This window comes from Bicyclus anynana, chromosome 23 (assembly GCF_947172395.1).
Source record: "Bicyclus anynana chromosome 23, ilBicAnyn1.1, whole genome shotgun sequence".
Taxonomy (NCBI): Eukaryota; Metazoa; Arthropoda; class Insecta; order Lepidoptera; family Nymphalidae; genus Bicyclus; species Bicyclus anynana.
Window position 1 is genome coordinate 1,721,129 of NC_069105.1, and position 13,103 is coordinate 1,734,231.

General features: G+C 37.6%; 2 protein-coding genes across 3 annotated transcripts in view; one reads left to right on the top strand and one right to left on the bottom strand.

The window, feature by feature from the left end:
* LOC112043724 (brain tumor protein) overlaps positions 1–13,103 on the top strand; it is a 497,062-nt gene that overhangs the window by 103,825 nt on the left and 380,134 nt on the right. The gene's annotated exons all lie outside the window — the stretch shown is intronic.
* Positions 185–7,027, bottom strand: LOC112049958 (putative 115 kDa protein in type-1 retrotransposable element R1DM). Its single transcript, XM_052888547.1, has 2 exons — positions 6,029–7,027; positions 185–199 (listed from the first exon to the last, which is right to left on the bottom strand). Exons 1-2 carry the CDS (start codon positions 7,025–7,027, stop codon positions 185–187), a joined length of 1,014 nt encoding a protein of 337 aa, XP_052744507.1.

Consider the following 13,103-nt stretch of genomic DNA (forward strand, 5'->3'; position numbering starts at 1 on the left):
ATTTTTACCCCTCACCCAGGGGTGGGTGATAAAACTTTACGACTGTAATAAAAATAGTACGTACTCAGATAAAGTGGTGTGCGAGATCGAAATGCTGTGTTGTTTTTGATCTGAAGTCTTTTGTGGTAAGATGACGTCATTAGCACGAGTACCTAATTCATGACGTCAATCTGACAAGTAGGTGTTACAGCACCTGTGCCTGTAATGTTACCGGAAATAATTCATTGTAGTATTATATGCGAAAGTAAGTCTGTCTTACGTTCGCATATGTCGTCTGTCTTGTCTCTGCGCAGTTTCACCCGCGTGGTTTCCATTCCCGTAAGAATACGGGGATAATATATAGCCTAGAGCCTTCCTTGATAAATGGGCTATCTAACACTGTAAGAATTTTTCAAATCGGACCAGTAGTTCCTGAGATTAGCGCGTTCAATCAAACAAACAAACTCTTCATCTTTATAATTGATTAGTATAGATTACAAACAAAATCTTTTTCACAAAAAAAAATGCGAAAATGATTTTATTTTTCTATTTCTAGTATTCGTACGTCCCAGCTTAATGACCGTAAACGGCACAATAGTGGCAATTGTGTTCACCTATTTCAGTTATTCACCTATTTCAGTTATTGTATGGGGTATACCCATACTATCCATTAATGTACCCAACGTTATTTATACTAGGTATGGTCGGATATAATGAACTGCGGGTTAGGAGGGAACTGGCACTCGTGTTATATATCTTTAAACTCTTAAGAGGAAAGGTGTATAATGCGGAGGTACTAGTACAGGAGGGCTACTATCAACTTTAACCTAGCGATCCAAATCCGACGCTATTCAACTTCGGTGCCTATATTGAATCGCTTTTAATTCGTACCATGACATCTCCTAAACTGAATAGCATTTGAATCGTCTATTGTGAATGAATGATCGACATTTGTCTCTGATCTGCGGTTGAATTGCAATATGTTTGAGAGAGACAACGCTACAAAAAGTCAAAAGAAAAGCGCGAACTTTGAATTTATTTTGGTTTTAACTTAAAATTGTTAGTTTATCTTTAATATTATAGTTAAATTACTTAACAAACAATGTATGCTGTTAGTTTAATATCAGTTACGATTTATTACGCAGTGTAGGTGGACTGACAGAAGTACCTACCTACCACTTCAATACAAGAATTTCAAGGGGTATTTTTTACAGAGAAACACGAGACTTAGAGGTAGTTCTCCACATCTATGTTTACACTTCTTAAGCCAGAACATTTGGCCCTAATATTTTGTCAAAAAGTTGTTTAAATATATATTATTTTATGAAACTTTTGTCTGGCACAGAATGCACAATGTACCTATTTTTTATTAATACACTGCACTTACCTGCTACACGCATTGCATTTTAATTACTTTACTAAATACACTGCACCACATTACGCACTTTTTTGTTAACGCACATACGGCTTATAAAATTAGCACCACTTCTATAGACATCCACTATAAATTAAACAAAGGATCCTTTTGTTTCCAAATGAAGCGTCGTCTTTGTTTACTCGTACTTACTATTTATTTCACTATCGTTTTTCATAAAATCGAAAAGTATTATTTATCAAACATCACTACAAGCTTCCAGAAATTATTTATTTACCAATACTAATACTAATTTATTAATTTTTAATCAATTATAAGTAAAATACGTGAAAACGATTCAGTTCCAGCCACAATATAAGTAACTTTATTTGGTCGGCTCAGTTTGACAGCTTAACGATTCAGTTTAGGTTACAAGATGACTTCATAGTACGAGAAACCGTATGAATGGATTCCGTTAGCGACTCAGTTTAGGTTATTTTTCGCTTCAGCGTCAATTGGTCGGATATAGGACTTCGTGGTACGAAAAATCGTAGCAGTTCAGTTTAGGTCTGCAGTTGAGTCGCTATTATAGTTGATGGTAGGTATGCAGGTGAGTCTAAACGTCCCGGACCGTTACGTGTCGCGGAGACGCAAGCCTCAGCGGCTGGTAGTACCGAGCGGACGTACTATTTTAGCCAAAAAAGCTCCGTTGACGTGCGCACTTCGCACTCTGAACGTCGTAGCTGAAAACATCGACATCTTCTCTTGTACTCTGAGTGAACTCACAACGATTGCTGAGTGGTGTATTTGTTATACTAAGTAGGTAATATTAATTGTAATGTATATAGGTAAATAGAATTAAGTTTTAGATTTATAATATAGTACTAAGCTAGCGAATTAGGTGATACCTGTAAGGCTAGTTTTAAGTTATGATGATAATAAATAAATAAATAAATAAATTTTGATTGTAACACAAAATTACTGAACGGATTATCGTAAAAATCAAATGGGACCGATCTGCAAGTATACTCTTTCAAACACAAAAAGAATTTTCAAAATTGGTTAATAAATGACAAAGTTATGAGGTAACAAACATTTAAAAAAACATACGCATCGAATGGAGAACCATCCTTTTTTTGAAATCGGTTAAAAATCGGCAGCAAAAGGGAACTGTATTCGGGAAAGCGAACAAAACGTCTCAAAACGTATAAAATTCACTCCGAGACCGAAACCTTATAAAGTTCCTCCCGTCTTCGCACAATAGGAGGTCAGTTGCTGCCAAATTGGCCGATTCACAGTGTGAATGGCAAAATCAGGACGCAAACTGGTTTATTTACGACAATATATATCTAGTGTATTAAATGTGCCCCACGCAATTCATTTTGAGTTTATTTCATGCCTTGAATAGAATTGGAAGGTAAAAATCAGTGCCTATTGTTTATTTTTGTAGGTACATCAATGTGACAAAAATGTATCAGAACAATAAGCCTGTGATGTGATAATTAGGCTGTTTTTGATGTGAAACATCTATAGCCGGACGTAAAACCGTTAAAAAATTTCTGGCATTGCAACGCATGCCGTGGCGATGCGTCGCCACGCTTTATGATGGTATATTCACTCATCTGTGACTGTGACTTCAATTTACAAAATAATCTTCTTCTTCTTCTTCTTTTCTTCCTGGGCCTTATCCGCACTTGGCCACTAAGGTTTGGCCGTTGTACGTAGGTCCCTTCGGTGCTGGTCCCCGCCGGAGTCACTCCAGCCAACCGAGCTCGCTCCAGAAGCTTAGCAGGCCGCCCAGGTCGCCGAACGCCTCATGGAGTGTTGCTGGGGATCCAATGTGTGCTGCGCGTTGTTCAGATACACCTCTGCATCTAAGCATAACATGTATCGGGGTTTCCTCTTCCTCCATGCATGCAGCGCCGGACCGAGGTAAATTTTAGAATGGAGCGAGATCCAATTATGGCGCCTTTCCTGTTTGCTCCTAACATTATATACTAGGGACGTTTGAAAAGTTCGTAGCCTAATTTATATCGGAATGTCATACATTTTTAACCGACTTCAAAAAAAGGAGGAGGTTTCTCAATTCGACCGTTCGATTTCGATTCGATTCAAGCCGTTTAAATCATAAAGATTTTAACTGGATTTTCAGATACTTCTTTCAGATACGGCTTTAATTAACACAGCACTAACTTGGTACCGCCTTCAAACTGATCAGAAGGTAGCACATACGATGTTATGTTTCGCTTTTAATTTAATGGAAACTTTTTTATGATTTTAAGGTCGGTTGTTCTTTTTTATTATTTTTTTTTTAAATTACCCTTATGTTAAAGTTACATTATTCAATGTATAGCTATATTAATAGAATAAAATTTTATGCATTCATTTGCATTCGTTACGCGCGCGATCCCGTCAAACATTAAATCAAATTTTTTAACATGAAAAAGAAACGAGTATCTTAATCTTAATAATAAACTTAATCACTGCAATGAAGAACTTGAAGAAGAAAGGTTTAGCAAAAAAAAAAACATTTATGAAGTCATGTTAAAAACTGAAGGTGAATTAGGGCCTTCGTATATATCGTGAACTTTATTCGGCCTTTGGCCGGTGTAGAATAAAGTTCGCGCGTTTTTTGCGCTTGGGTAAAATGCCCAGCCATAGCCACAGTCGAAAGCCCTATTACAAACCCCCGGCCGAAGGCCGGCCCGATCTTAATGAAACAAAGCCTATATGTTGCCCTGGACTATGCTTAATCTATTGTTGAAAACCGCATCAAAATCCGTTCAGTAGAACCAGAGAATAGCGCGAACATACAGACAGAAGGGCAGACAGACAGATAGACAGACAGACAGGCAAGAAAGTCAAAAAAAATGTTTTCGTATTCAATTGCTCATTTCTAATTGCTCTAACTTGATTTTAGTTAAATTTGGGAAAAGTACAGACATTTCTACTCTTTTATTATAGTAATAGATAGATAGATAGATTGACTTTTAGGAAGATAGCTGACACTATTGGCATCTCAACAGCAATTGGCAAACATCACATAATCGCCTTGGCTTCTTTGAGTTGAACAAATACGCGATCGACTGACGAATTTTCGCAACTGCTTGGAGTTGTTTGAGGCAGATATTTTTTTGTATATTTTGTGACCATGGTTAAAACCTGAGTATATTACTTTACTCCAGAAACAAAAGTACAGTCTAAAAAGTGGACACGACCAGGATCCAATGTTCCAAAAAGGCAGAAGCGGTTTTGCGTGTTGGAAAAGTAATGGCCTTAGTTTTTTGAGATTCGCGAGATGTAATTACGGTGGATTACTAAAAAAAGGCGTAAATATAAACTCTGCTTAATAGTGAAATCTGCTGCGATGTTTCAGAGGACAAATTAAAGAAAAATAGCCATGGTCATTGAGAAGAAAAGTTTTGTTTCATCAGGATAATTCAGAATTCTTACCTTACCACCATATTCATATGATCTAATCTCGTCTCCATCAGACTTTTATCTATTTCCGTAGCTAGAAAAAGCATTTATCGAGTTCAAAATTTTTATGAAAGTGGTCTATGCATTTTCTACGAGTTTAAAGAAAAAGAAATAGCTGGTATAGAAAAGTTTCCAGACCTACAAAATAAGTGTATTGAGCTCTAAATAAAGTTGAAAAATAAATTAACTAAAAAATTATAGCTTTGTAGTTTCCTGGTTTACTTAGGCTAAGAACTTATGGAACGCGAAGATTTTGACCATACTCAGACCAATTGAAAATCAGGCACAATAACGTCTCTCGATCACGTAGTGCCCGGGTGCAATCATCACCCTAGCGCCCCCTAGTACCTATAGAACCCGCGCGGCAAGTGGCGCTTGGGCGCCCCTAAGATTTTCGCGGCACCCGGGTGTAACGCACCCCCTGCACTATAGGTAAAGACTCTCTAGCTCACGTAGCGCCCGGGTGCAATCATCACCCTAGCGCCCTCTATTACCTGTATATACCCGGGTTAAAATCAACGCACTCCCTGCACCATAGGTTAAGAAAGACGCCTCTATTAGAAGTAAATTCGCGCACGTCGCGTTCATCTCTTCGCTTTAAATATAGACGATCGAAAAGAAATAAATTTCTTTTCGATCTTGTCTTTACCATTTCGGCGCCCCCTAGGATTTGGCGCCTGGAGCGACCGCTCCGTTCGCCGTATGGACGGTCCGGCCCTGCATGCATGCTCTGCAAAGAGGGCTGTCGGTTATACCTAGAACCGAAAGGTGTTTGTTTAGTGAACAGTGTCCTGTCATTAGTTCGGTAACAGTTTTAAGTTTGCTACGGTTTAGTTTAAGTAGTTTTGTGGTCAAACGTGAGTCGAGTCTTGGAAGAACCTGTTTTGTGTGTTTGCATTCATTAGTCTCTGCCCATGACTGATCGTGTGACATTCGTGTCTCCTTGCGGAGCCATGTTTTGTACTCACTGTAGGGTATTGGTACCATTGGAAGTGGTCCAGCAACCTTCAGTGTTGTGCCTTTGCGTGCCAGTTCGTCTGCCCTGTCATTACCTGTGTGACCCTTCACCCATTTTAGTGTAACGTTGTTTGTTTTTGTTAAGTTGGTTAGTGCTAAATGACAGTCTGAGATAAGTTTTGAAGAGGTCGTGTGCTTTTTTAGAGCTTTTAGTACTGCCTGACTGTCACTGCAAATGTTAATGTTAAAGTTTGTTACCTTTCTTGCGTTCATTGCTATGGCCGCAATTGTGATTCCAACGCACTCCGCCTGGAAAACGGAGTTGTTCTTACCCAATGCTTGTGTGATGTTTATGTTGAATTCTGGGCAGTAGACTCCAGTACCTGTTCCTAAATTTGTTTTTGATCCATCTGTGTACACTTCTACTGTGTTCACATTCGGTCTTGTTTCCGCGTCATCTATGATGATTTTGTATTTCTTGTCCATCAGGTGTTGTTTTCCCGTTTTGTCGCATAACCACTCTAATTGTGGATGGTTTGCCTTTTCTTTCGTTAATAGGCTTGCGTGGCCTGTGTTTGTGTCTTTCCATTGCCCACTAGATTTTAGCCTGAGGGCTGTCAATACTGCTTCCTCTTTGATGCGGAGGTGAAGGGGTGGTATTCCCAGTATTACCTCTAATGCGGTTGTGGGTGTTGTACTCATGCTGCCTGTTATTGCTAGACATGCTTGCCTCTGGAACTTTTGTAGTTCTTGCTGACTTGTTATTAGGAGTGTCCTAGGCCACCAGATTACGCAGGCATAGGTCATGGAGCTTCTTACAACTGTTTCGTAGAGCCATTTCACTATGTGAGGTTTAAGGCCCCAGGTCTTCCCTATCATGCGTTTGCATTGGGTCAGGATTGTAGTTGATCTTTGAATCTTTGTTTCTATGTGTTTTTTCCAGTTCAGTTTTTGATCCATTATTACCCCTAAATATTTTACCTCAGTGGATAGATTTAGGGTTGTATTGAATAGTTTTGGTAGTCTATTGAGGTCGGGCTTCCTCTTGTTTGTGAAAAGTATCAGTTCCGTTTTCTTTGGGTTTACAGATAGTTCGTTGTCTGTGCACCATTTTTCTATTAGTTTGAGTGCATTTTGCATTATGTTGCACAGTGTGTTTTCATGTTTTCCGCTGATAAGGATTGTTATATCATCAGCGTATCTTATCGTGGTGTACCCTTTGGCGTTTAATTTCCTTATCAGGTCGTCCACCACCATGTTCCACAGGAGCGGCGATAAGACGCCACCTTGGGGGCAGCCTTTGGCCACTAGGCCGTGTGTTTTGCCGTTTATGTCTATTTGTATAATTCTTTGTTTTAGGAGTGCGTTTATCCATCTCCTCAGAGTCAGAGGTACTTTGTATCTTTCCAAGGATTGGTCTATGCTCGTAAAAGTTGTTCTGTCGAAGGCGCCTTCTATGTCAATGAAGGTCGCCAGTGTCGCTACCCTGTTTTCTAGGTTATGTTCGATTTTGCGATTTTACAAAATAATGTCGATGTTTCAAATCTACCAGGCGTCCCGTGACGGCTCATTTCTTACCTTTTGTTTTGGTTTGGGAACCGCCGTAGTACCTACCCAATAAAGTTTTTTTTTTTTAATTCTCTATAAGTTAAAAAAAAAAAAAAAAAAAGTTAGCCCTTGGCTACTTGACTACTAATGGATTTTCATCCTCCTTCTCACAAGTTAGCCCGCTTCCATCTTGACTGCATCATCACTTACCATCAGGTGAGATTGTAGTCAAGGGCTAACTTGTAAAGAATAGAAAAAAAAGGTACGACATTAAGACTACCATATTATCTCGGATTCAGGTCGGTGGTAATGTACAAGAGCTCTTAGCGTTTTACAAATGATTATTATTATGAGAATATGTGTCTGCACGAACTGGGATATTGATTGAAACTGAAAATGTTTCAAAACGCAGGCTTGTAAGAGTTACATGTTTAGGCAGTGCAAGTTACAAGAGTTAGCGATTTCTTAATTAATAGATTGTTGGAGAACATAATATTGTTTTTTTTATTTCAATTTTATTATTATTTTTTAGAAGATGGTAAGTAATCATGCAATATAAGATGGAAGCAAGCAAATTTATTAGAAGTAGGATGAAAATCTACACCCCTAACTGTTTCTTGATCGTACCGGAACGCTAAATAATTGTAATAATTATTTCATTTTTAATTCTATATGATGTTTATTAATTGTGTCATTACTGAATAATTTTATTAATTTGTTTGTTTGCAAGAACAACGTCATCCCATCCCGAGAGAAAAGCCAGTATTTATAAATAGTTTATAAATACTAAAATAATTTAAAATTAATTATTTTAGAACTTTTGCAAAATAACGTTTTTTTAAAGTGCTCCTAATGATATTTATGAAAAAACTGATTTTAATTCAATCATCTTGTAACAAACCAATTTGAATTTTATTTTAGAATTTTTGAGTGTTATTTATAAAACATGACTTAAACTCACAAGACATAACGTAAGAGTATGCCCGAGTAGTTTCGAAGCCACGTTGGGCTCTTAATCATGACTTGGTTCTTGCGACGGCAGAGCCGAACTGTTGTACTGTGTATACTCCGACTTCGTGTTCTAGCCGAGTTTTATAATAAAGTGATTTGAATCTTTATTTGAATTTAGTACAGGAAATCTAGGAAATATGACTAAAAGGATTACATGACTCGAGATTTTTTAAAAAACTTTAAAACGGTAAGTCTGACAAATAAAAATTCAATTAAATGTTGTAGGTTTTTTTGAGAGGAACAACTTTGTCATTTGTACTTTAGTTGTAAAATAATTATTTACATACTAAATGCTACAAAACACATTTCAAGCAAATTCAGCGCTACCTACCTTCCGTATTTAAAGTCGTACGATAGTACCTTAGTGACATTAATTGTAGATAAGAATGTCTTCTACATTTTTTGTCAAATAACCTTTAGTGTAAAACTTATAGTTTAGGAGAAAAATGCAATCCAAAAACTTTTTCAATTTCTGAGCCACCCCATGGGAGGGATTTCCTGTACTAACTTGGATCTCATCACTTGGACCACAAATGCACAGTATTATTAATCGCGATAGGTCACGTCTTGTAGCTCATCGTGTTGTCAAATTATGTTTAAGTGTTCTGTTTGGGCTCTTGCTTTGCATTCTGCCGCAACCATTCAGATGTTATCAAACTTTTTTAACCGATTACAAATAAAGAGGATCTGTATTCGACCTGTATGTTTATTTGTATATAATATAAATCGCAATGGACTTCCATCGGCTATTGCCCCGCCTATTGCCACTTCAGCTTCGCAACTCGTTGAGCCTTGTCGGTGACTTTAGTACTTCCGCGGACCTTCTAATTTCTGATTCGATCACGCAGAAATACTCCTAACGTAGCTCGTTCCATCGCCCGCTGAGTGACTCTGAGCCTTCTTATGAGGCCCATAGTTGGCGACCAAGTCTCGGAACCATAGGTCATCTGGCAACACGCATTGTTCGAAGACTTTTGTCTTCGAGGACTGAGGAATCCAGGCACTGAGGAATTCTTCTTTGTAGATGATGACCTATGTAAAGTAAATCGTCACATGTTTTAACCGTTTTCTTTTATAAGGTTTTAACGCGTGTATTTATATTATTAATACCGTTGAGGTGAAAATCAAACTCAGGTCAAAACAAAACAAACAAGGGAAGTCTTAAAATATAATAAAGTTAGACATTTAATAAAACACATGTCAGTCAGAAGATATTTAATATTTAACCAATAAAAAACGGAATGTTACTTTTCAATCACTTTACGTAAAAAAAATTAATCCAAAAATGTCACAACATTTTTCTAAATAGCTTGTCCCTTTGTTTTGAGAGCGTTTGAAGAGGGATGAGGGGATTTCGAGATCGATCTTGAGGACCCGTGAATTGGTCCCAGTTTAATTGATCGTTTAGGGGAAAATACGAGATTTTTCCGATTTCCTTAATCATTTCGTTAAACGTTAGTTATCCTCGGTGGGGTAACTCTCGAATTAACGCTTTTATTAGTTTCCCGGACTCAAATATAACTAGATACTGCAAGCTATCCAAAAAATTTTACCGAATCATTTCACCGCGGCTAGTTGCCTCGACTAGTGACAAGGGCTGGCTCATTTTTTGCGCAAAGGATCAGACTGGCTGTCCAGCGCGGAAATGCAGCCAGTATTCTTGCCACCATTCCACGTGGGCATGATTTGTATAGTTATTAGGATAATTTAGCTTAAGTTATTGTATTCTTTCTCAATAAAAAAATTGAAAAAAAAGCTATCCATCTATTTAAATATTAAGTTTGATAAAAAAATTTTATGTGATACACTGCCTACAGTCGCGTCGCTGCTAAAACAAATACACAGAGCTCTATTTTTGGGGTTAAATTAATTTTTCTCTACTTAAAACATCCAATTACATGCTTGGAATTTTTTTTATGTTGAGAAAGAATACAATAAAGAACTTAAGCTAACTTTTGCTAATAATCTACCTATTATCCTGGGTATTAATTAAATATTTTCTTAATTCCTTTTAAAAAGAATGTCGTGGTATTTTAGGTGGTAATCTCTAGATCTACCCAACGGATTTTATAATTTATTTCATCATCAGAAAACCACGTTATTTATGAATGTCATAGACTATGTTTTATCTTCATATTCTCACGGAAACAAGAACTCCACGAGTAAAACCGCGGGGCGTCGACCTGCCAAGTATATCCGTATAAAGAATATTTTTTATTAAAATTAAAAATGAAATACATTCATCTAATCTATTTGGTATGCTGTTTTTGATAATAAACATCATAACTCTGTAGCCTTATCCTAAATTTAATTTTGGGTTTCGCCTGATACTGCGGTCCGTGAATTAGTATGCATGAGGCGGGATGGGACAAATTAGCCATAAAGAGCGAGTAGCGAGTTATAAAAGAATATAAAAGCCTTACCACAGTAATGGAAGGCCCTTTTAGACCAATAACCATTGTTTAACTGCTCTACTCTTGGGCTTATCATGAGGTCCGGGGTTCGAGTCCCAAATGCCATGATTATCTTCCAACATGTAAAAAACCTTGTACACAGATTTACAATGTGTATTTTCACAAAGAAAATTTTGTACTGTTTTTCTTTGTCTAATGATGATAATCTCCTAAAAAAATAAAGTATGGGTACAATAATTAAATATATATTAATATTTTGTTCTGGTGGGAGGCTTCGGCCGTGGCTAGTTACCACCCTACCGACAAAGGCGTACCATCAAGCGATTTAGCGTTCCGGTGCGATGTCGTTTAGAAACCGAAAGGGGTGTGGATTTTCATCCTCCGAATAAAAAAATAAAAAGTTTTACCTCTGCCAAGTTAGCCCACTTCCATCTTAAACTGCATCGACACTAACCATCAGGTGAGATTACTATCAAGGGTAAACTAGTCGTTGAAAAAAAAATCTCTAAAACTACTAAGTATATTTTTTATTTAATATTTAAAATTTATATAAATAGCTCATCATCATCAACCCATATTTGGCTCACTTCTGAGCTCGAATCTCCTCTCAGAATGCGAGGGATTAGGCCAATAGTCCACCACACTGGCCCAATTGGTAGATTTCACACACGCAGAGAATTAAGAAAATTCTCTGGTGTGCAGTTTTCCTTCACCGTTTGAGACACGTGATATTTAATTTCTTAAAATACACACAACTGAAAAGTTGGAGGTGCATGCCCCGGACCGGATTCGAACCCACACCCTCCGGAATCAAAGGCAGGGGTCATATCCACTGAGCTATCACGGCTCCGATAGATGATCGGTGAGTTTTTTTTTCAAAGACATTATAAGAATTGAAAAATATGTTAATGCCAGGTACAGAACGAGATAGTTCGTCATATTTTGCGCATATACGAGCAAAGGAATTGATATGAAATATAAAGAGATATTTTCTTTTACTTTTGAAAATAAATGGCATTTAAAAGTCAGAATTTTATATTACTTTATTTAGTAAGACTGAAAAAACATAAGCAAAAAAACATAATATGCTAGTAGTAGTAGTAAAGTTAAGTCAATATTCATTATTTCAATTAGGCTTAGTTTACAAGCACTTTGGAAAAGTCAAGATATAGTCTAAACTTTGACATTATGACCGTTGACACTCGTAATTTTCTTTTTTTTTAATATTCCGATTCCCCTCCAACTAGTGGTGGGAAAGACTGCGCTAGGAATGGGTACGACAATAGACCCCCTCGGTGATGAGTCCAACCTTTTACCATTTAGCTATTGAGGCCTTTTGGTTCTTACCCGTTAACCATGTAGCTATTAATACTTAGATATAGATAGATAAGTATTCCCTAAGAGGGTTACTATAGAAACAATCCGCAAGATAACCAAACCGCAGCGTCCCTCGATATTATCATAAAATGTAACATCACAGACCTACAAATCTTATGCATATGTATGTCCTTTGGTAACGAAAGATCCCTTCAGATATCAGGACCCAAGATATAGAGAACTGGGTAAATGTGTTATTTTAGGCTATATCTTCCCAGCCTCTCGGTTTTTGCTGTACGATAAAAAAGTATCTAAAAGATAGCAGAGTGCCTTTTCCTTTAGAAATATTTTTTCGATTATGGTATAGACATGTCAGGATTTAACACATTCGTTGCGGTACGAGGTCAATTGACCTCGTAGGCCTAGCGTATACGAGAGTTAGGAGGTCGATGGACCTCGTACCTAGACGCTACGAGGTCAATTGACCTCGTACGTCTAGCGTATTCAAGAGTTAGGAGGTCGATAAACCTCGTACCGGACCTGAGGAAAGTATAGAAAAATCAGTGCCGCAGCGAACAATTTAAACGAAGTTTAGACAACTCAGAAAATGTCGTTTTTGTACCTACTGATTGAATGATGATTGATGTGCTGATTTCACCTAATGTTAAGTGACATGCATATATAGTATTGCACCTCTCTCTCTACTCTTTAGCAACTACAGTGAGAAGTTCACAGAGAATTTTCTTAATTGTCTGCGTGTGTGAAGTCTGCCAATCCGCATTGGGTCAGCGTATTTGCCTAACCCCTCTCTCATTCTGAGAGGAGACTTGCGCTTAGCAGTGATCCAAATATGAGTTGACTAGCCGCGCGGTTCTACCCGCGTGGTTCCCGTTCCCGTAAGAATACTGGGATAATATATAGCCTATAGCCTTCCTCGATAAATGGGCTATCTAACAGTGAAAGAATTTTTCAAATCGGACTAGTAGTTCCTGAGATTAGCGCGTTCAATCAAACAAACAAACTTTTCAGCTTTATAATATTAG

Bases quoted from the DNA above. Each gene is read 5' to 3' on its own strand.
- LOC112049958 (XM_052888547.1), bottom strand. From the start codon at position 7,027: ATGGTGGTGGACGACCTGATAAGGAAATTAAACGCCAAAGGGTACACC.